This window comes from Echiichthys vipera, assembly GCF_963691815.1.
Source record: "Echiichthys vipera genome assembly, chromosome: 19".
In the NCBI taxonomy this organism is placed as follows: Eukaryota; Metazoa; Chordata; class Actinopteri; order Perciformes; family Trachinidae; genus Echiichthys; species Echiichthys vipera.
In genome coordinates, this window is record NC_139844.1 from 17,798,744 (window position 1) to 17,818,731 (window position 19,988).

At 39.0% G+C, this 19,988-nt stretch overlaps 2 protein-coding genes across 2 annotated transcripts; both read left to right on the plus strand.

Moving 5' to 3' along the window:
- Nucleotides 1-1,827: 1,827 nt before the first annotated feature.
- LOC310961675 (sphingosine-1-phosphate phosphatase 1-like) lies at nucleotides 1,828-9,500 on the plus strand. Its single transcript, XM_083933839.1, has 3 exons — nucleotides 1,828-2,827; nucleotides 6,640-6,729; nucleotides 7,196-9,500. The coding sequence occupies exons 1-3, from the start codon at nucleotides 2,141-2,143 to the stop codon at nucleotides 7,745-7,747; spliced, it is 1,329 nt and encodes a 442-aa protein (XP_083789965.1). The 5' UTR covers nucleotides 1,828-2,140; the 3' UTR covers nucleotides 7,748-9,500.
- A 1,397-nt stretch (nucleotides 9,501-10,897) lies between these two features.
- Nucleotides 10,898-19,582, plus strand: abcd4 (ATP-binding cassette, sub-family D (ALD), member 4). The gene is made up of 19 exons (XM_083933732.1): nucleotides 10,898-11,146; nucleotides 11,991-12,109; nucleotides 12,373-12,500; nucleotides 13,568-13,707; nucleotides 13,910-14,026; nucleotides 14,442-14,567; nucleotides 15,090-15,140; nucleotides 15,319-15,413; nucleotides 15,505-15,626; nucleotides 16,493-16,584; nucleotides 16,705-16,794; nucleotides 16,991-17,196; nucleotides 17,933-18,024; nucleotides 18,139-18,175; nucleotides 18,535-18,584; nucleotides 18,707-18,759; nucleotides 18,873-18,949; nucleotides 19,167-19,282; nucleotides 19,459-19,582. Exons 1-19 carry the CDS (start codon nucleotides 11,106-11,108, stop codon nucleotides 19,552-19,554), a joined length of 1,848 nt encoding a protein of 615 aa, XP_083789858.1. The 5' UTR covers nucleotides 10,898-11,105; the 3' UTR covers nucleotides 19,555-19,582.
- The last annotated feature ends 406 nt before the right edge of the window (nucleotides 19,583-19,988 follow it).

Consider the following 19,988-nt stretch of genomic DNA (forward strand, 5'->3'; position numbering starts at 1 on the left):
CATAACATGGAAACAATGATGCAAGTACAAGTGCATTGATATTGAATTTAATTACTGTCTTCAAGTAAACATATTTAGTTACATCCCATCATCCCTGAATACCTTAATCCATCACTGCTCATCCACTGGGAGATACAAATACTTTAGAGCAGAGATCTTCAACAGGGGGTCGGCCCAATGCCTCCAGCGTTTTCTTTCTTCAAAAAAAATGTCTGAAAATACAATTTAACATGAATGCAACTTATCATTAGTAAAGAAACATTTGGGAATTAATAAATAGAAATAAATACATTTACACAATCTGGGCTAGTGGCTTATAGGCACTAATGTAGCCATGCACAGATACAATGAGATGAAGGATTCAATGTGCTTTCATAATGTATCTTTAAAATCAACATGTGATGTATAAATACATTAATATGTTAATAATGATCATTTTAATATCTTAATATTAGCATTATTTTCATTTTATGCTGCTTTCTGCTTATACTCCACTTCATCTTATACTTTTAACTCCATTACATTTATTTTAAAGCTTCAGTTACTTTGATGAATTAGAGGCAATATTGGATTATTTTTCATTATGTGTAAAAGTCCAGCAGGGGCGACACACTCGAACATTTGTGCTCCCTATTTAATGTTTTCAATTAATTCATTTTCTATTCTTTAATGAACCCTGTCACGTGTTATGTTATTTATTATATATATTATATATATATTAATACATATATATAATATACATATACTCTATCTACTTTAAAATAATTGGTGTATTATTGTTTTTCTCATATTGGTTATGAATACCAAGTTTAAAATAAAATGTAAAAGAAAAACATGAATAAATTAGATTATTTTTTCATCATTCAGCGACACACTCGAACATTTGTGCTCCCTATTTAATGTTTTTGATTTCGATTTATTTTCATTTCTTTAATGACTTGTATTATGTTATTTATTTATTTAATTTCTTTCTTTTTGGCTTTTCTACAAGTTTGTTTTTGTGTATAGATCCGTATTTTTATACCTACTTTAAAATAAGGGATGCATTCTGTTCTTTTTCTCACATTATATTTATATAAGTTTAAAATAAAATGTAAAAAAATAAATAAAAATAAATGAATAAATTGGATTATTTTTCCATCATGTGTAAATTATCACAAGTCAAGCAGGGGCGACACACTCGAGCATTTGTGCTCCCTATTTAATGTTTTCAATTAATTTATTTTCTATTCCTTAATGACTTGTGTTATATTATTTATTTACTTAGTTTCCTTCTTTTTTGCTTTTCTACAAGTTTGTTTTTGTGTATAGTTCTGTATTTTTATAGCTACTTTAAAATAAGGGATGTATTGTGTTTTGGTCTCATATTATGTTAAAAAAAAAAAGTAAAATAAAAATAAATGAATATATTGTATTATTTTTCCATCATGTGTAAATTATCAGAAGTCCACCAGGGGCGACACACTCGAGCATTTGTGCTCCCTATTTAATGTTTTCAATTAATTTATTTTCTATTCTTTCATGACTTGTGTTATGTTGTGTTATGTTATTTATTTACTTAGTTTCCTTCTTTTTGGCTTTTCTACAAGTTTGTTTTTGTGTATATTTCTGTTTTTTTATACCTACTTTAAAATAAGGGATGTATTGTGTTTTTGTCTCATATTATATTTTAAAATAAAATGTAAAATTAAAATAAATTGGATTATTGTTTACCATGTGTAATTCATCACACGTCCAGCAGGGGCGGCAAACTCGAGCATGTTCGGATATTGACCGCTCACATTCAGGGGGCCGAAGAAGAAAGGTTCCCGCAGAAGAAGAGTGAAATAATAACGGCCTGACGCAGTTAGTTGTTGTCTGTTATGAATTAGGACTTAGCGTGAAGTAATGGTTAACTGTAACGGACTTTGGATGCTGCCGTCCACGCCGGTGTACAAGGTCCGTGTTTTGAGTGCGGGCACCGGGCGGTAGTGGAGTGTAGCTGCTCCGGTCGTTGAGCTAAATCACTGTTATTTTTTTCGGTTAAGCGGAATGCAGCGGTCACCGAGCAACGCTTCTCCTTAAGCTCGCACGAACATGAGCTCCTGAACTCGTTTTGCATTTTTAAACTTTAACAGTTATTTGTTTGTTTTTTTAAATCATGGCGAACGATTTTGTGAGGAAGTTTGTACAGATGTGTAATTATCTCCAGGACCCCCGACATGTAGCGAGGTTTCAAAATGTATGCGGCGTTCAGGGGACGTTTCCGGTTAAACCGCCCGGAGACGGCGGAGAGTGTGAGCCGGACTGTCCCGGGCTTCGGAAGAGGGTGCAGCAGCCTGGAGGACCGAGAGAGGACGTTAGTGTTGGGAATGGGGCCGCCGGGGATGCGCAGGTTAACGGGATGCAGGGTGACAGCGTCAGGCCCGGTGGTCCATCACCAGCAGAGGCTAATGTCGACCCAGACACCACCAGAGCAAAACCCCTCCGGAAAAACTCCCTCACCGGGGATGTGGGTCAAGAGTTCCTGATCCACAACAAGTTCCTCTTCTACCTGTTCACGTTTGGCACCGAGCTGGGCAACGAGATGTTCTTCATCGTCTTCTTCCCCTTCCTCTTCTGGAACATCGACGCCCTGGTGAGCCGGAGACTCATCGTGGTCTGGGCCTGGAACCTGTTCGTGGGACAGTCCACCAAGGACATGGTGCGCTGGTCCCGGCCGGCCTCCCCTCCCGTGGTGAAGGTGGAGGTCTTCTACAACTCCGAGTACAGCATGCCGTCCACGCACGCCATGACGGGGACAGCCATACCCTTCTGCCTCTTCATGCTGACGTACGGACGGTGGCAGGTGAGCAGCCTTTAGTGTCAAACACAGGTGGAGACAAAGTAGTTCAGTGCAGCTGCTGCAGACAGGAGATGTGCAGAGGTAGACACGCCAGAGCTGGATCACCAGCAGGGCACAGGGGTCAACTGCCTCAGGGCTGAACCTGAGCAAAGGCTCTAGGTTCACTGTTATAGATCATAGATATTTTGTGCCACGCAGCCAGGATTGGTGGTATTTGTGTTTGGGACATCATGGTGATCTGCTTCAGGTCACATTAACACATAAAACAACACAAATCCCAGTAATAAAGTGGAGTGATGGACCGATATTTGCGTTTTTCCGTGTATCGTATCGGCTGATGCGGGCTGCTGTGTTCGCCGATAGTTTTTCCGTCATTATTTACAGACAGGCGTCCACAGGCAGCTCCTTGTTCCTGGAGACGCCTTTTTAAGTTCAATAATTGTTCCCTTTTTTTCAAATTGAGACTCGTAACATTTGTCATCATCATTGTGTCATTTTTATGATGTAAATTAAGGGGGCAAAAGTAGAATCTGCTCCAAATATCGGCTCAAGAAAAACGGCACTCTGTATCAGTCATCGGCTAAGGCTGATGGAATAAAAATCGGCATCGGCCTAAAAAATCCATATCGGTCCATCCCTAATAAAATCCCTAATACCACATCTGAAATCTCACAACAGAACATGATGCAAAAGAACAAAGACCATAGACAAGACGCTATATACAGTGGGATCACAGCAGTAAATGGCATCAAAAGTCCCTAGTGTTGTATGTTTATCGGGGGGCATTGAGCGTTCTTCTTCTTCTTATTATTATTATTATTAATATCATTGCAAGTAGTTTGTTGTAATTTGTGTAATGTTTTGCTTTAATAATGGATTGGATTGATCTAGTTGAGTACTGAGAAAGGCGCTATGTAAATCCAATCCAGGCCCCTCCAAGCACCTCCTCAAACACAGCACATCTTGCCCAGGGGCACAATGACCATGAGATGAAATGATTTAGTCCATTTTCCACAGTTTTGATAAGTCATGTAACTATTTTCTAAGCAAAAAAAAGTACCCAAGATGCATTCGTTTCTGCTTTTCTTGGTCTACTGGGATGTGAAACTAAATACATTTTTCCTGTTTGGACAAAACAAGCTATTCTAATATGTCAACTTGTGACTTGAGAAACTGTGTAGTTTCAAATCATCTTTGAGTTGCAGGCAACAGTTTGCTTGATAATACTAATGTGCTGAAAACACAATGCAAACTACAGGATTTCCCTTCAGGAAACCACCACCCAGATCCTTTCCACCTGGAATCCAAATCAGATTTGACCACCTAAACCATAATCACTCATAAACTCATAGTCACGGAAAACGGGCTACATGGGCTTTCATGTGTGATTTAGCAATTCTGCTCCTTTTCCATGAAGGTTGGTGTTTTTTTTGCTAACGTGAAAATAATTCATGTTACCACCACCTCGAACTGAACTGAGATGAGAAGATGTCTCCTGCATTATTACCCACTGAGTGCAGCCTTGTGTTAGTTTTTAGTAGATATTATATGTTTACATATAGTGCATATTTGTGTTTAATTGCACAAACTAACCAACACACTGAACACCAGGGGAGTATTCCAGCTGATGTGATGGGTACTTAAACGCAACAGGATATAATTTCTATGCACAAAGAGTGGGAGGAACAGGGGTTAAATGCAGGAGAGCGCACCACTAATTCGTAGCCTCGCAGCCCCCTACAGTGTTAATCCACTGTGTGGAAATGGAAATGTGTTGTTACAGACAACTGTGTCGCAACCTTGTACATTTAAATTAACAAATATTGACTCGATTTCTTTCTGTTGCATTAGAATTTAGTGTTCTGGCCTTAATCCGCAGGATATGAATATGTTTTGATAACCCACAAGGGAGGTGGTCAGACACACCAAAGTCCCAGACATCCAATGGCCCTGAGAGGCCAAAGTTTCCAATGTTTGTAACATCTTTTCACATGCTACATCTGTCAGTGTTTGTTCAGGTAAAATCTAGATTTAAAAAGAGAATTTAATATAGAAAAAGCTCCACATGGTGGGTTCGTCTATTCATAGGAATGAGAAACCTGACTGCCTTTAAATCACTGTTGATCGTTGCTGCCTTGTCTCATATGAAGACAACAAACATTCCTCTGCTTAAGCGGACTGTTAAAACACGACAGGGTGTGTCCGAGGAGTGAAAAGGTAGCTTTGATTTTTAGATAAAGACTCGCTGTTCTACATTGTAACAGAGAGAGAGACGGGACTAGTGAATGGGAATTAAGGGAAGTGAATGTATCAAATTACACTTGAATAAACATTTTGACTTAAAGTATCAATGGACAGCGATGCTAATGAACAAAGTAAGACAGTCAGGGAGGAGAGCACACAAATGTTGCTGTGAGTGTCTTTTCTGGTTAAGATGAAGTTTAGAGGTTTTCTTCATTCTTGAGGAAAGAAAGGAGTGTACTATAAGTCAGGTCAGAGACTTTAAAGCAGTTAAACTTTTCACCTGCTGATTAGCTGTCACTAATAAAAATAAATTCCATGAATAACTTGATGCTGAGCCAAAATGAAACTCATGCCAGGGTTTTCCTGCTCTTTGCACCTTTTTCATCTAAGATCATTTGTGAGACAACCTTCATTCTGATCTTTTGAGTTGTCGTCATTAATAACTTCTTCAAAAGTTGAACCTTAATGGATTCTCTGAGGGATTTGAATTGGAATAAACTCTATCAAACCCCAACCCTAAGTGCAATAAGCTGTTTAAAAAGCGATGCATTAATGACACACAATTAGGTCTCTGTTTCAAACTTCTTTAGTAATCTCTTAGTTAAATCCGCTTGCCCCTGTATCTTGTGCACACTGTATGTTTAATGTTAAAAAGGAGATGCATTAATGCTATTTCTAAAAAAAACCTTAGTGTAGACCCCTACCGAGGGGTCAGCCCCAGGAAAGAAGAGCTCCTTTTGTTGTTGTACACCTGCATAAGGGCTTTGAGCTGAGTTCAGGCAGTGGTTTTGGTGTCATCAAGTTCACTGATATGTAAGGTTGAGGAACTTCATTTCAGAGATAGAGGTTACAAAAGGTTACAACAGATAAGATGCAGACAAGGGTGGCTGTGGCTCAGAGATAAAGCGGGTCGTTCTCCACTCAAAAGATCTGGGGTTGATCTCTGACTCCTTTTGTCTGTGTGTCCTTGAGCAAGACACAGAACCCCAATTTGCACCCTGTGTTGTGCATATGTGGTCTGAATGGTTAGATTAGGTTAGACGATGCTATATATGTACAAGTCATTTACCATTTACCATGTTTTAAATAGATTGGCATTAAATTTTACAAATATTCAGGATGAACTGTAATCACTTTGGGGATCCCTCACCTTATCATCACCTGCAAAACTAAGAATTCACAGTAGCACTATATAGCAAATGTTAACACAACCTGACTGAGCCGAAAGCATGGCTGTATATACTTGTAACCTTTGCTCACTGTGATACTGAAATACTGGAGTTTTTCCACTGACAGTGAACTGTCCAGGAGACTTAATGTGAGTTGAGTATATTGCCATCATGTCCTGCTACTCACATTGTAGCTTCTTCAACTGTATATTATGGTTCTAGTCAACAGATCTTGAGAAAAGTGTATCCCTGTAAAAGTCCATTAGCCCACTTCAGAAGCTTTGTATTAGCTTAACTATCATCTGGGGTTTTTGTATTTTTTGAAGGCTCATCTTCCACCACCTTTCTTTTATCAATGTACAAAGTTTTTAATGTCTCTATGGGTTTTGCTCCCTCTCCTAGTACCCCTTCCTCTTTGGCTTTTGTGTGGCTCTCAGCTGGAGTGTCCTGGTCTGTGTAAGCAGAGTATACATGGGGATGCACTCTATTCTGGTAAGTACAGATCTTGATGAACAAAATTATTCAAGCTGAAAATCTTTACTGATGTGCATTGTTTCATTTGTTGAGATCAAAATGATGTAACAACAGTCAGTGGAAACCAAAGTCATCAACCCAACTCAGTAGCTCAACTGATTTGTTCATCTGATGATATAGAAACTAATGCAAAGGGAGCTCAGACTTTCTGTATAACTCGCAGTATGTTGTCACTGATATATGTCAGAATAATTTTGATTTTAAATCTGCTATTTGTTGTTTGCTGTGCCTCTTTTACTGCTAGCTGTACACCAAATTGCCTTTTGGAGATAATAAAGATATCTTGAACCTTGAACCATTAAAACATTATGCATCATTTAATTATATAGGACTTTGGGTATATCAAGCAAGTCTGTCAAGAGTGTAAATATGAGTAAAAACATTGACTGCCTGGTTTAAATTTATTTTTATCTCTGTGTTGCAGGAGGTAATCACTGGCTTCCTGTACAGCCTTCTTATTCTAGCCTTCTTCCAGCCAGTATTGGACAAGATCGACAGCTTCTACATGATGGACCACTTTGCACCACTTGTTATTATCGTGTCACATGTGAGCCTGGGACTTGTGGCTTTCTCTCTGGATTCCTGGAGCACCTCTCGGGGCGATACGGCTCAGGCTCTGGGCACCGGGGCCGGAGCTGCTATTGCTACCCATGTGAACTATCAGCTGGGGCTGCTGCTGGATCCGCCACTGTCTGCACTTCCTCTTACTTTACCTTCAATCAGCACTAGCTTGGTGGCTCTCTCCCTGCTGCGCTTCCTTATCGGAGTCGCTGTCATCCTCGTCACGAGAATGGTTATGAAAGCAGTGACTATTCCGTTCTTATGTCGAGTGTTCGGGCTGCCTTCAGATGACGTGAGACAGGCGAGGCAGCACATGAAAGTAGAGCTGCCGTACCGTTACATTGTCTACAGTTTTGTTGGTTTTAGTTGTGTCTGTGTGGTGCCTCTCCTCTTTAGGATCTTAAACCTCGCCTGAGTGTTGTTTGCAAACTGTCATTTACTGCTGACATGTTCACCTACATGGTGACGGTAAAGAGCACATGGAAACATGCTGTTGTTTCAACACAAGATAAAGTTTGTGTTTTTTTCAAAAACTGATTCAAAGGATAAATATGGTGATTTTCTATATTTTTTTGTGTTGCCAATATTTCGTAGCATACCCGTCGGGGTACGTTCTCCCAACCTGATCCAGTCGTACTCGCCTGCAGGAGTCGCCATCTTGTCAGACTTTGATGCCGCCTCATTTCCTCTTACCAAAAAGGGCATGTATTTGACATTGGGGGGAGGGAGATACGTCAATCTAGCTGATGTATACCTCCGAGGAGAAGTTAGGGCCAGGGGCTAGCTGCATAAACTTTAAACTCCAATAAATCAAAAACTAGCTTGGTACAAAAAAAAATCACCCCCCTCAGTGTTGTCATTGAGATATGACCTAAACATACAGACTAGAATGTTTTTTGTACCAGGCCTTAAGTAGGTTTAATTATGCTGTGAAAACGGCCTGTTTAACATGGGGTCTATGAGAAAGTGCTCTATTATGCAAACTGCCCCTAGTGGACACTCAGAGAACCGCAGTTTTTGGCACTTCCTTATTGGATCAACCAGGAAGTTGCTGTGGTGGGGGCTTGGTTAGACTGTTTGACATGTTCCCTTCATTATGATGAGCATGGGCACCGAAGTTTATACTTAATGGATAAATCATTCTCTCTCTGTAAATGCACCCAATGTGTATTAATCTACGGCTGAAATAATCCACAACAAATACAGTATTTACTCCTGTTTGACAGTCAATGACGGCTGTTTTAGGGAATCATTTAGCCTATAAGTATATCTTTAAAGATTTACATCTTCAGTAGGAACGAACAGGCTTCGGGGCCAGAGCCACAGACTGGAGGGAGTTGTAAAGCATTGAGTGAGGGACTAATGTATTGATATTGAGATTTGTTGGCAATAACAACAATATACTGTAGAACATCACCAGCCTTATCCTTTAAGTTTCACCTGTTGTCGACACATGTAAGTATTAACTGGAACTTTGCAAATACCAAATCTATCAGAACAGATAGGTACTGCACTGTAATGATGATTGCATTCATAAACAAGGAATCTATTGTACATTTCCATCATTGATAGCTCTAAGAATAAACCAAACCATGGATCAGCAAAGCGTGAAGTCACTTCACTTCTCATTTCTCTTCGTGTTTAATTGAAATCAGCCTGGAAGCAGTGAAACACTCTTAAGTATTTAAGATCATGGTTGTCGAGGTGGTTTCATGATCTCTATTTAAATCTGAAAGACTTGAAGAGCAGATCTGTCGTATCATGAAGGTTTTTCTACATTAGCATAGCATTATTTCATCAACTCATTTTTGTAAATTTGTAATTATGGTCCAAGTGTAAGTTAAGTAAAATCAAGTGAATAATCAATGGGAAGCATAAAATTAGAATAAGATATTTTTGATATACTGCCATCTTAACCAACTTGCTGAACTGATAAACGATATTATTCATGCTTGATTTCTAAGATTTGACTTGATTTGAGCTGGCCTTCTTTAACTTGCAGTATAGAAAAGCACTGAGCCTCGCACCTGTCTGTATGTTTTAATTGTTATACGTTGTATTGTGAAAAATAATTTCCTCTAATATTCATGTCATAATAAAAATAATGGCTTAGCATTTATACTTGTAAGTACTCATGGAATATGTGTAGGTCTATAATGCCCATCCATTCCCACATCTTTCTTTCTGTTATGCAAAGACTGTATCCTTTGCAAGAAATATGGAAACAGAATAAAATATTCCAAAAAAGGAAGAAAAAAACCACATTTTGAATTCATTTCATTTTCAATGTTCCAGAAGTTATTTTTTCGTGCAAGGAAATACGATATAAGAGGGTCAATGTGTCACTTCATCTGGGATTTTAGACTTTTAGAAGTACTGTGAGAGTGAGATTTTCTGTAGGCTGGTAAACAACATCAGATCTGTGCGATAGAAATCAGTTGATTACAATAAAAATAGTCAAGTACTGATGATGTGCTATTTAATACATTTGTTCCAGAAAGGCGGTTCATCACAAAGAAAGTGAACCGTTGGATGCTTTAACAAATCTTGATCTCACATGAAAAGTACATTGATTTAGTCGTTGCATGTGTGCGAATTACTGCAAAAATACAGAATTTCTACATTTTTGTTCTTTGTCCATACTGAGGAAAGGCATGCAGTGTGGAGTCTTGTGTCAAAATAGTACATTGGGTTCATGCTTAACCTTTGAGCAACATCGATATGTTTTAGGTCTTTGTCCCACACGTACATCCAGCCTCATCAGTGCTCTTCTTTTTTATAAACTGAACTTTGAGTGATGTCTGTTTTTGGCATCTTATCGAAAGAATTGACAGAGGTCGGTCAGCACATGGCGCGACTCTCCCCATGCAATCTTTTACCACTATACATTTAGCAGCTAATGTAAGATTGATCATATTTATGTTAGTTCAAGTAAGTTTAGCTTTGACAGCAAGAGCAAAGGCAAAAACACACAGAAATCCACACACATATACATACAGTATATACCATAGACCAGTGGTTCTCAATCTGTGTACATGACGCACCACCTCACAAAATATCAGGCCCTCTCGAGTAAAGTTGTAGTATTTTGATAGCATTATATTTATTTAGTAATGAATGTAATCTTTTTTTATTTTATAGATTATTCAGTATCACAGTTTGAGAACCAGTGCCACTGACTGTGTATATACACATCAACAAGGCAAGATAAACAATAGGACACTTTCAGTAAACAGTAAAAATAACAAATAATTAATTAAAAAGACAGTAAAGAGACAACAAAAAAATTAATAAGTAAACTAAAGCTTGTACAAAATGAAGAAGAGTGTTCACATTCAAGTCAATGAGCAAAAATGACATTTTAGTTTTTCCTGATTGACTCTGGCAAAAAACCTATGGAACCTTTTATTTTGAAAAACCGGAATACAGTAACGTAAGACCGGAAGTCCGGACTTTTATTTTCACCGGCATCAAAACATACACAACTCAGTGCACAGTTCTGCACAGTGGAGTAGCAGGTAATGGTAGTTAGACGATGCTAACGTTAGGCACCGTTGAAGCTCATTGATGCAGCCGTGATAAGTAACAGAGAGGACGGTTGTTTTGAAGAGATGTGCTCGTCACCCCCCTCGCTAACCGTCGTCAGTTAACGTTAACCGTTAGTCTCTGTTTTAAGTTTGAAGGTCGGTTTTTCTAAAGTTAGCTTGACCTGCTAATTGATATTTGCTTACATTTGTGAAGTTTTTATCTAGAAGAAATATTAGCCAGTGCAGATGCCTCGTTTGGAAAAGTCAAATGGTAAAAGGACGAAAAGGTAAGAATTAAGCTAACTTAACTTTGAGTACAGGTGTGACGTAAAACGTTATTTCAACGTAACTTTGACGCAACGTAACAGTTCATTTCAAAGAAACAGGAAACAAAACAGTGAAATACACAGTATTACATTCACAAAATGTCACTTAATGAAACGTACAAAAGTATCAGCATCAAAATGTACTTTAAGTACAAAATGTAAAAGTACTCTTTATGCAGAACTGCCTGTTTCAGAATAGTATATTATTGGATTATTTTGCTGCAGCTGATAAAGGTGGGGCTAATTTTAATTACTTTCTAGACTCATCTGGGGCTTAATCCATAACAATATGTTTCATTTTATTTGTTAATAATATTTTTTTGTTAATAATCTGAATTTCAGAAGTAACTAGCTACTAAAGTTTCCGACTAAATGTAGTGGAGTAGAAGTATAAAGTACATTTCCTCTGAAATGTAGTGGAGTAGAAGTATAAAGTACATTTCCTCTGAAATGTAGTGGAGTAGAAGTATAAACCACATTTCCTCTGAAATGTAGTGCAGTAGAAGTATAAAGTATATTTCCTCTGAAATGTAGTGCAGTAGAAGTATAAAGTACATTTCCTCTGAAATGTAGTGGAGTAGAAGTATAAAGTACATTTCCTCTGAAATGTAGTGGAGTAGAAGTATAAAGTAGCATCAAATGGAATTTCAAGTCTGTCAAAATTGTACCGGACCAGTTTAAATGTTGTTATGAGGAAATGGTGTAAGTGACTGATGCAAATGCTTGTGACCACACAGTTCATGAGATTGAAATGTTGCAAATGTTCTAATACAGTTTTATTTCTGTCCCTCTGTGCATGATTCAGACCAAAATTGGACTGGAAGTTTGTGCAGAGGATCTGCAGCATCCAGAAGGTCCTGTTCCCATCATGGTCCAGTCAAAGCGCTCTGATGTTTGGGACACTGCTTGCTGTCACTCTGACAGGTAACAGCTGGAGTCACAATCAGATCAAGCTATCGGATCACTGCGAATACAATCAAATATCTTTCACATGAAGCCTCGTCATGAGACACATTCACTCCCTGTTGGACAATGCTTTTTGTGACATTGTAAAACTCCTCTTCAGATAACACTAGACTACCTCTGTATGTCATTCCTGCTGCCGGCCTTTAGCTCAAAGGTTGCCTAATTTCCCTACGTTTGTTTTACGAGTGTCTTTTGTCCCTCATCTTATTTTCTGTCATCAGAGCAGCTGATCATTTACCAAGTTGGCGTCCTACCAAGTCACTTCTACAATGTGCTGGCAGACAAAGATTACTCAGGATTCAGGAATCTGGTGGGCACAGCTATGGTGCTCATCTTGCTCAACTCCACAGTAAGTTGCAGAAGCTGAGGGGGTGGCGCAAGTTGAATACTGATACTAGTAGCATCCCAAAACTATCACCAGAGTTTATCCCTCTGTAACACTCCTCATGTTCTGAGTCAGCTGTACATCTCTCTCTTATCATTGTCCTTTGTGCTCCGCTCTGCTTCTGATTGGTCTGCAGACTTAGAGTATTGATAAAAGTGTCACTACTCTGTGCTGGTATTTACTTTTCTTATATAGGTAGTGCATCATCACACAGAGTTTTACTCAGTACCTCCACATAGATACGAAAAGTTGTATTCTATATCAGGCTAATATTTCTCCTAAAATCATTTTAATAATTAACTGTAGATGCTTGTTTGTTTGTGTGTATACTGTATTTAATCAGCAGTAACTTATTTCTAAAATATGAGCATAGTTTCATTATCAGCTGTATATTACAACATATCCAAGAAGTTAACTTGGTTGTCATTGTTCAGTGCAATGCAACTATAACAGTCTTACTACCATTGATCAGAATCAGAAATACTTTAATAATTCCAGGGGGAAATTGTTTAAAGACAAATGATTTAATTTATGTGATTAGACCAGAGTATAACATGATTGTTATCATAACTGGTAGACATCCTTTGTCCCCATAAAGAATCAGATGCATTGTTGCCTGTATTTTATTGTATGACATCATGTTTATCATGGCAACTTTACCAGGTCAGGACAGCCTGGCATGTTCATTTTACAGCCAACGCAAACTTGATACTTAATAATTTCCCTCGGGATAAATAAAGCTTCTTGAATCTTGAATCTTGAATACTTGGATTTTGAACCTGTGGAATTGCAAACACGTCACCATATTAAGTTTATTCTGAGGAAACTGACATTCTACATACAGTTTATTTTACCACGTTGCTTTTTCAATGAAAGCAGGTGGTAGCAGGCCTCTTTGGCACTATGAGAAATGACACGACGTTTACTCTTGTTAGTCTCATAGAGGTTATTATACCTTTTGGTGTCTCTGTGTAACTCTACTCTCTAATAGACCATTTATTCCTCTCTGTGTTCGTCTCTCTGTCTCCCAGTTGAAAAGTATCGACCAGTACATTTGTAATCAGATGTATGTGAGCTGGAGAAGGACGCTAACTGAGAGCCTCCACACGTCTTACTTCCAGGGCCGGGTCTATTACACTCTCAATGTACTCCGAGAGGATATCGACAACCCGTAAGTTTCAATGGTTTTCCTCTTTGTAGTCTTTTCTTCTCTTGTGCTTAAACGAAAGATTTAAACAGTATAAACACAAATGCAATTTTAACTTAATAATGTCTTAATAAAATTGAGGTGATGTGGCTATTAGAATATAAAACATCATCATAAAGAGGATTCATTGAATTTTTTTGTGCGTTTCTTTCTGTAAATCTTGCAGAGACCAGCGAATCAGTCAGGATGCAGAGAGGCTGTGTAAGCAGATGAGCACCATGGCTAGTCGTTTGATTGTTTCACCGTTTACACTGTCTTACTACACCTACCACTGCTTTAATAGGTGAGTTTGTAGAGTATTAGGCAACTGTAATGTATCGCACACCTACTCTGTAGATGAAGCATCATCTGAAACATACATTGTGTTCTGTTAACGTATCACATTATTACAGTCAGTTTGCCAATATTTGTGCTTCAGAGAGGCAAATTTACATAAAAAATGACAAAAAAGGTGAAAAAAAAATGAATAAAGACTTCCCTTTAATATAAATGGTGCATACAAACGTTTGCCATTACTTTTTGTCAAATGTGAGGGTTTTTATTTCACATTACCTGCAGGCAAATGACACTATCTTTTGTATTCTTTGAGGGTTTAATTGTAACTTTCTTTCTCATTGTCACTCTGTTCCATGCCCTATGTAAAGCACTTTATGTTGTGAAAAGATATATTTAAATAAAGTTGTTGCCTTGCTTTTCAGCACCGGCTGGATCGGTCCTGTGAGTATCTTTGGCTACTTTGTGATTGGGACCATTGCCAATAAAAGCCTCATGGGGCCGATTGTGTCCACTCTGTTTGAGCAAGAAAAACTGGAGGGAGACTTCAGGTAAGTTCAGAATGTAGGTCATGTTTCTTTAAGACAAACACGAGTATCCGTGTCAAATAAGAGTGTGTGCTGACAGACAAGCTGAGCAGGATTGACTTGAAAACGGTTCCCCTGAATATCAACAGAGTGGTTGGGTATTTTTCCAGATTTATGAAGTCAATGGAGTAGAAGTGCTACTAGGTCTTTGTGGTTATCACATACAGGAGCTCTACAGATGCACAAGTAATCCAAAGCCCATTGTAGGGTTTGTAAAAATGAAAATGCCTTTGTTTTAAATTTGTATTTAAAATGGCCAATGCATTACGACCGACCCAAGTCTACATCAGGGTCCTTTTAGTGTTTATCTTTCAGGAAATATGTCCTTTGTTAAGAGGAAGTATCTGTAGTCCTTGGCCTGGTGCCTTTTTACCTCTTAGGACATAACTCAGGATATGCGTCAGCTATGAAAGAGGAATTGTAATTTGATCTGTTGGTTGTTTTGTGTTGATGGGGGAAAGTGAAAACATGTTTTTGTATTTTCAGATTCAAGCACATGCAGATCCGTGTCAACGCAGAGTCTGCAGCTTTTTACAGGTGAGGCACAAACAGTAGATTCAAACACACAACATACAGTCATAACTGTATAACGTACATAGAAAGTGTACTTGGACTGCACTTGCACTTCCCTGTCATAAAAAAGTATAGCATCAAGCACTATGAATCTTTCTGACACAACAAAGTACAGAGTTAAAGCAGCTCTCTGTGTTTCTAGAGCCGGTAAAGTGGAGCACCTGAGGACGGACCGCAGACTGCAGGCGCTGTTACAAACTCAGAAGAGTCTAATAAACAAAGAGCTCTGGCTTTATAGTAATGACACCCTAAACCCCCACTCACTGACTCAAATCTTTCATTGATGGCTCTGATTAAACCTGCTAACCTCTGCCCTCTCCTCTCTCAGTCGGGGTGAACACCTTTGACTACGTCGGAGGTTTTCTCAGCTACATTATAATCGCCATTCCCATCTTCACTGGCATCTATGATGGTCTCACTCCCGGTGAGCTCAGTGCACTTATCAGTAAGGTGAGCATGTTTTTATTTCCCTGTCCGGACTCCTCAGGACTCGTTGTTCTTTAGAAATGCAACTTTCTTCACACACAAACATAGACAGAGAGGGCCTGTGAATGTTCTCATTCGTCCAGGTCATCGTTATCCTCAAAGCAATTTCAGTCAAAAACAACTGGACTGGTTGTTTGTCCAGGAAGACGTTTCACCTCTCATCCAAGAGGCTTCATCACTTCATGTACGCATCTGACCAGGCTGGGACTGGACCGACCAGAGGTGAAACGTCTTCCTAGACAAACAACCAGTCCAGTTGTTTTTGACTGAAATTGCTTTGAGGATAGACAGAGAGGTAAAAAACAATTGTTTTATATTCATCAAGTCAGGGATTGAACCTGAGCCACATTCACAATCAGTATCCGTTTGTCCTCGGTGACATAAACACATTGAATACAAATCTAAAATCATAAAATAGTTCAAATGAAGATCCTGTGCTCCTGTTACCCTTTCCTCAAAGTTTAGTGGAGAGATGACAGAGGGTGTGAAAGGTTTGGCGTCACAGAAGAGCTGGCTGAATGTGAATGTGTTACCTATTTAACCACTAGGTGGCAGCAAAAGCTTTCTCTCCCGATAAAACTTTCATGCTGAGTTGAAATGCCTGTGTTTACACAGAGATCTCACTTCTAAATGTCTAAACAGGAATTCTTGTGGCTTCAGTTATCTCAACCACATGTAGACAAGCACATTTAAGTCGTATCATTAGCCAGTCTCGTTCAGTGTTATGCTGTTGTCCACTGTGCCTCATTGTTCTGTGTTAACACTCTTTTAATATTCTTGTCTCTTATTTACTCTCTGCTGTGGTTCTCCCTCTCCGTGTTCATATTCAGAACGCCTTCGTGTGCATCTACCTGATAAATGGCTTCACACAGCTAATAGACCTGTCAACCACTCTGTCAGATGTAGCTGGATACACCCACAGGTATTACGCTGCATACTTAAATTCACCTCCTGGAGGACAGATGATGACAGCAGCGTTTGTGCATGCCATCCACCTTTCTATTAACAAATCTGTTTGTGTGTGCGTGTGTGTTGTGGTCAGGATTGGGGAGCTGAGGGAGGTGATGGATGACATCCTACGCAAGCAGTGTGACTATGACCCAGCATCAGGGGAAAGCTACAACTTTGACAGGTTTGTGTGAGCACTTTTACATTAATCTCCGCTGCAGTGAAAAAGATTTAAGCAAGAGACTGTATGTTGAGAGAGTGCACACATGCTAAAAAGGAGATTAGATTAAAAAAAAAGAAGATAAAATGAATGAAAGTGTTGTAACAAAGCTTTTCAGCATCCACATGATCTTTGTATTTAATTTAATTTCTTCGCACAGTGACTTCAACGTCAACGCAGGTCCAGCAGACACCGCCTTCATCCTGGACCATCTCTCATATAAATCTCCTTACTCAGACGAGCTGCTGGTGGAGGATCTGAGTCTGAAAATCAGCCAGGGAACACATCTACTGGTGGTGGGAAACACAGGCACCGGCAAGACGTCACTACTGAGGGTCCTCAACCGACTCTGGGAGGCAGACAGCGGTGAGAGAGCTGCGCGGCTGAGGCTCCTGTCTGAGGGGAAAGAAAAGTTTGATTCCTTTGAGTCAAGATATGAGAGGGAGGGCTTAATTAAAAGGCGTGGTGGCTCCTGACCAGTGTAGGCTGTAATAATCACTCCTGACTGGAATAGTTATTTTCAGGAGCTGGACAGAAGACGCATACAATAAAGAGCTACAAATGTCCAATTTTATTGTTATAGTATGAACATGAGAATGAATATCCTTTTCTTTTATGCCTAACCCATAAATTAAAAAAGTATCTGGAGCCCCTTCAGGGTTGGGACATTATTTTTTTTATTATTTTTATTCCATATTTTAAAAGTACACATGGTGTTGTCATGTTTTCCCTTTTGGTTTTGATTAGTTAAATATAAATTTGTATTGCAGCCTCTATCTTAAACTAGTAAACAACACAGAAATGTGTCTGGAAATAGCCCAGAGATGCAGCGACATATTGGCAAGAGATTTGGAAATCTTACCAAAAGTTGTACATTAAAGTATTGATGCTTATTTATGATGGCAGAGGATATGAGAGGATTTTGTTTTTACAGATCCTGGATCTGTGTTCATGGAAAGATGGGAGGAGAGGAATCTGTTTGTGATCTCGTTTGTTTTCTGTACATCACAGGAGAAGGGCAGCACTTTCCTTCAAATTAGAAATGTGTGATGTCCACCTTAGCAGCTCTATTACACTGTTTTGTCCATTTTCTTCTCCTCAGGTTTTGTCCAGATGACCACATGTTTCGGGCCCAGAGGAACCCTCTTTCTGCCGCAGAAACCTTACCTGACAGATGGCACACTGCGTGAACAGGTCACCTTCTCTTCTATTGTTGTTTTCCCCTTAAAGAGTTGTCTCTCTATAGAGCCTTTAACTCGTCAACTAATAAATAAAGAAATAGGACTAACTGGAACGTTTCTCCAACAGGTGATCTACCCACTGAAGGATATTTACCCTGCATCAGGTATCAGATTTCCCTCTGACTGAACTTTATATTAAACTGTTTAACAGTCTAAGGTTAGAGATGTTTATTGTTGCTCTAGCAAAAAAGAAATACAAAGGACTGTTAATTAAAAGCACATAAGTAAACAAGTTGTGTCCTTTGGGCATTTTGATTCATTAAAATCCAAGGAAATGCATCTTTTCAAATGTTTGCAGCTCATTTAATAATAATATAATGATACCATTAATACAGTAGATCAGTGTTGTAAGAAGAGTCTTTGTGGAGATGCTGCCTCCTGCATTAGGTAGGAGGCAGCATCTCCACAAAAATAATTGATCATTTCTGTCAGTGATATTCATGTGTGTGCTTTTTTTGTTCAGGGACAGTGGATGATGAAAGAATTATACAATTCTTGGAACTAGCTGGAGTGGTGAGTGACTTTAACCCACAGTGTATTCCTTATTTGTTTTTCAAATTTGTTGAATATTTCACTAAATTATTTTGAATTGACACATTCAATGATCCTGAATCAAACTTTTATCTGTGCTCCAGTCCAGTCTCCTCAAGCGGACGGGCGGACTGGATAAACACGTGGACTGGAACTGGTAAGACGAAACACAAGAGGAAAGACGATGACAAAGTGACATAATAAATGTGTTCATTACTTCTCCGATCGTGCCACAAAATGATGCAGACTGAACTGTTTTTTTCCCTCCAGGTATGACGTTCTGTCTCCAGGTGAAATGCAGCGTCTCTGCTTTGCACGACTCTTCTACTTGCAGCCCAAATACGCAGGTGTGTTTCTGTGATGTGTTAATGAACGCATCTAAAGAATCAAGACCTTTAGTGTTTCTGACAGAGAAGTGTCAGTGGAGCTAGCCACTGTCTTTGTTGTAAGACTCAATTTTGCATTTCAGATGTAAAACATTTGCATGTTTCCATCCTCTGTGTTAGACGTGACCCAGACTGGAGAGTTCCCAAACTAGTGTTTCTTACATGCTTTCCTTTGCAGTGTTGGATGAGGCCACCAGTGCTCTGACGGAGGAGGCAGAAGCGCAGCTGTACAGAACCTGTAAACAGCTGGGCATGACTTTAGTGAGTCTGGGACACCGCAGCAGCCTGGAGAAGGTAGAGTAAACACGCGTGTATCATGCTTACATTTGGTGGTGGCTTGGTCGAAGATCCAGCAATATGGATAATTAAAATGAAAAAAGAAATAAATCTGAAACTAAAAATAAAAATAAATCAGAGCTCAAATTAGTGTTGGAGCAGGTGGATATCAACTGTCTGTCTGTTTCTCACAGTACCATAATGTCCAGTTGAAGCTGTGTGGAGGAGGCCTGTGGGAGTTAACCAAGTTAAAAGGAGGCACTGGGAGCGTCAGAGATGAAGCCACGTGACTGCAGAGTCATCTCTTTTATATCCTGGACAAGGACAGAAAAGGTTCTTTAAAAGCAAGTTCCTCCAGTGGAGGTGGACAAATGTACTAATGTTTGTATTTGTGCGACATTGAGACAAAACGTTCAAAGACTTGTAAGAATGGCTCCGTATTTGTCTGAGTAAATTCACCTATCATGACAACATGAACAACTCAGGAAAGAAAAAAAGATATTTTAGACTCGGTAAATAAAAAATGTGTGCCTTTTTATATTTGTTTATTGCATTAGGTTTACATTCAATACATTGCAAATATTAGTTCACACACAATGTTTTCAGCTCTCTTACATGTGGATTATATATTCAGTTTTACAGAGTTGTTTTCTTGATTTCATAAAAATGTCATATGTACAATAAAAAACAAAAATATATTTGATCTTTTAAATCATCTGGTCGG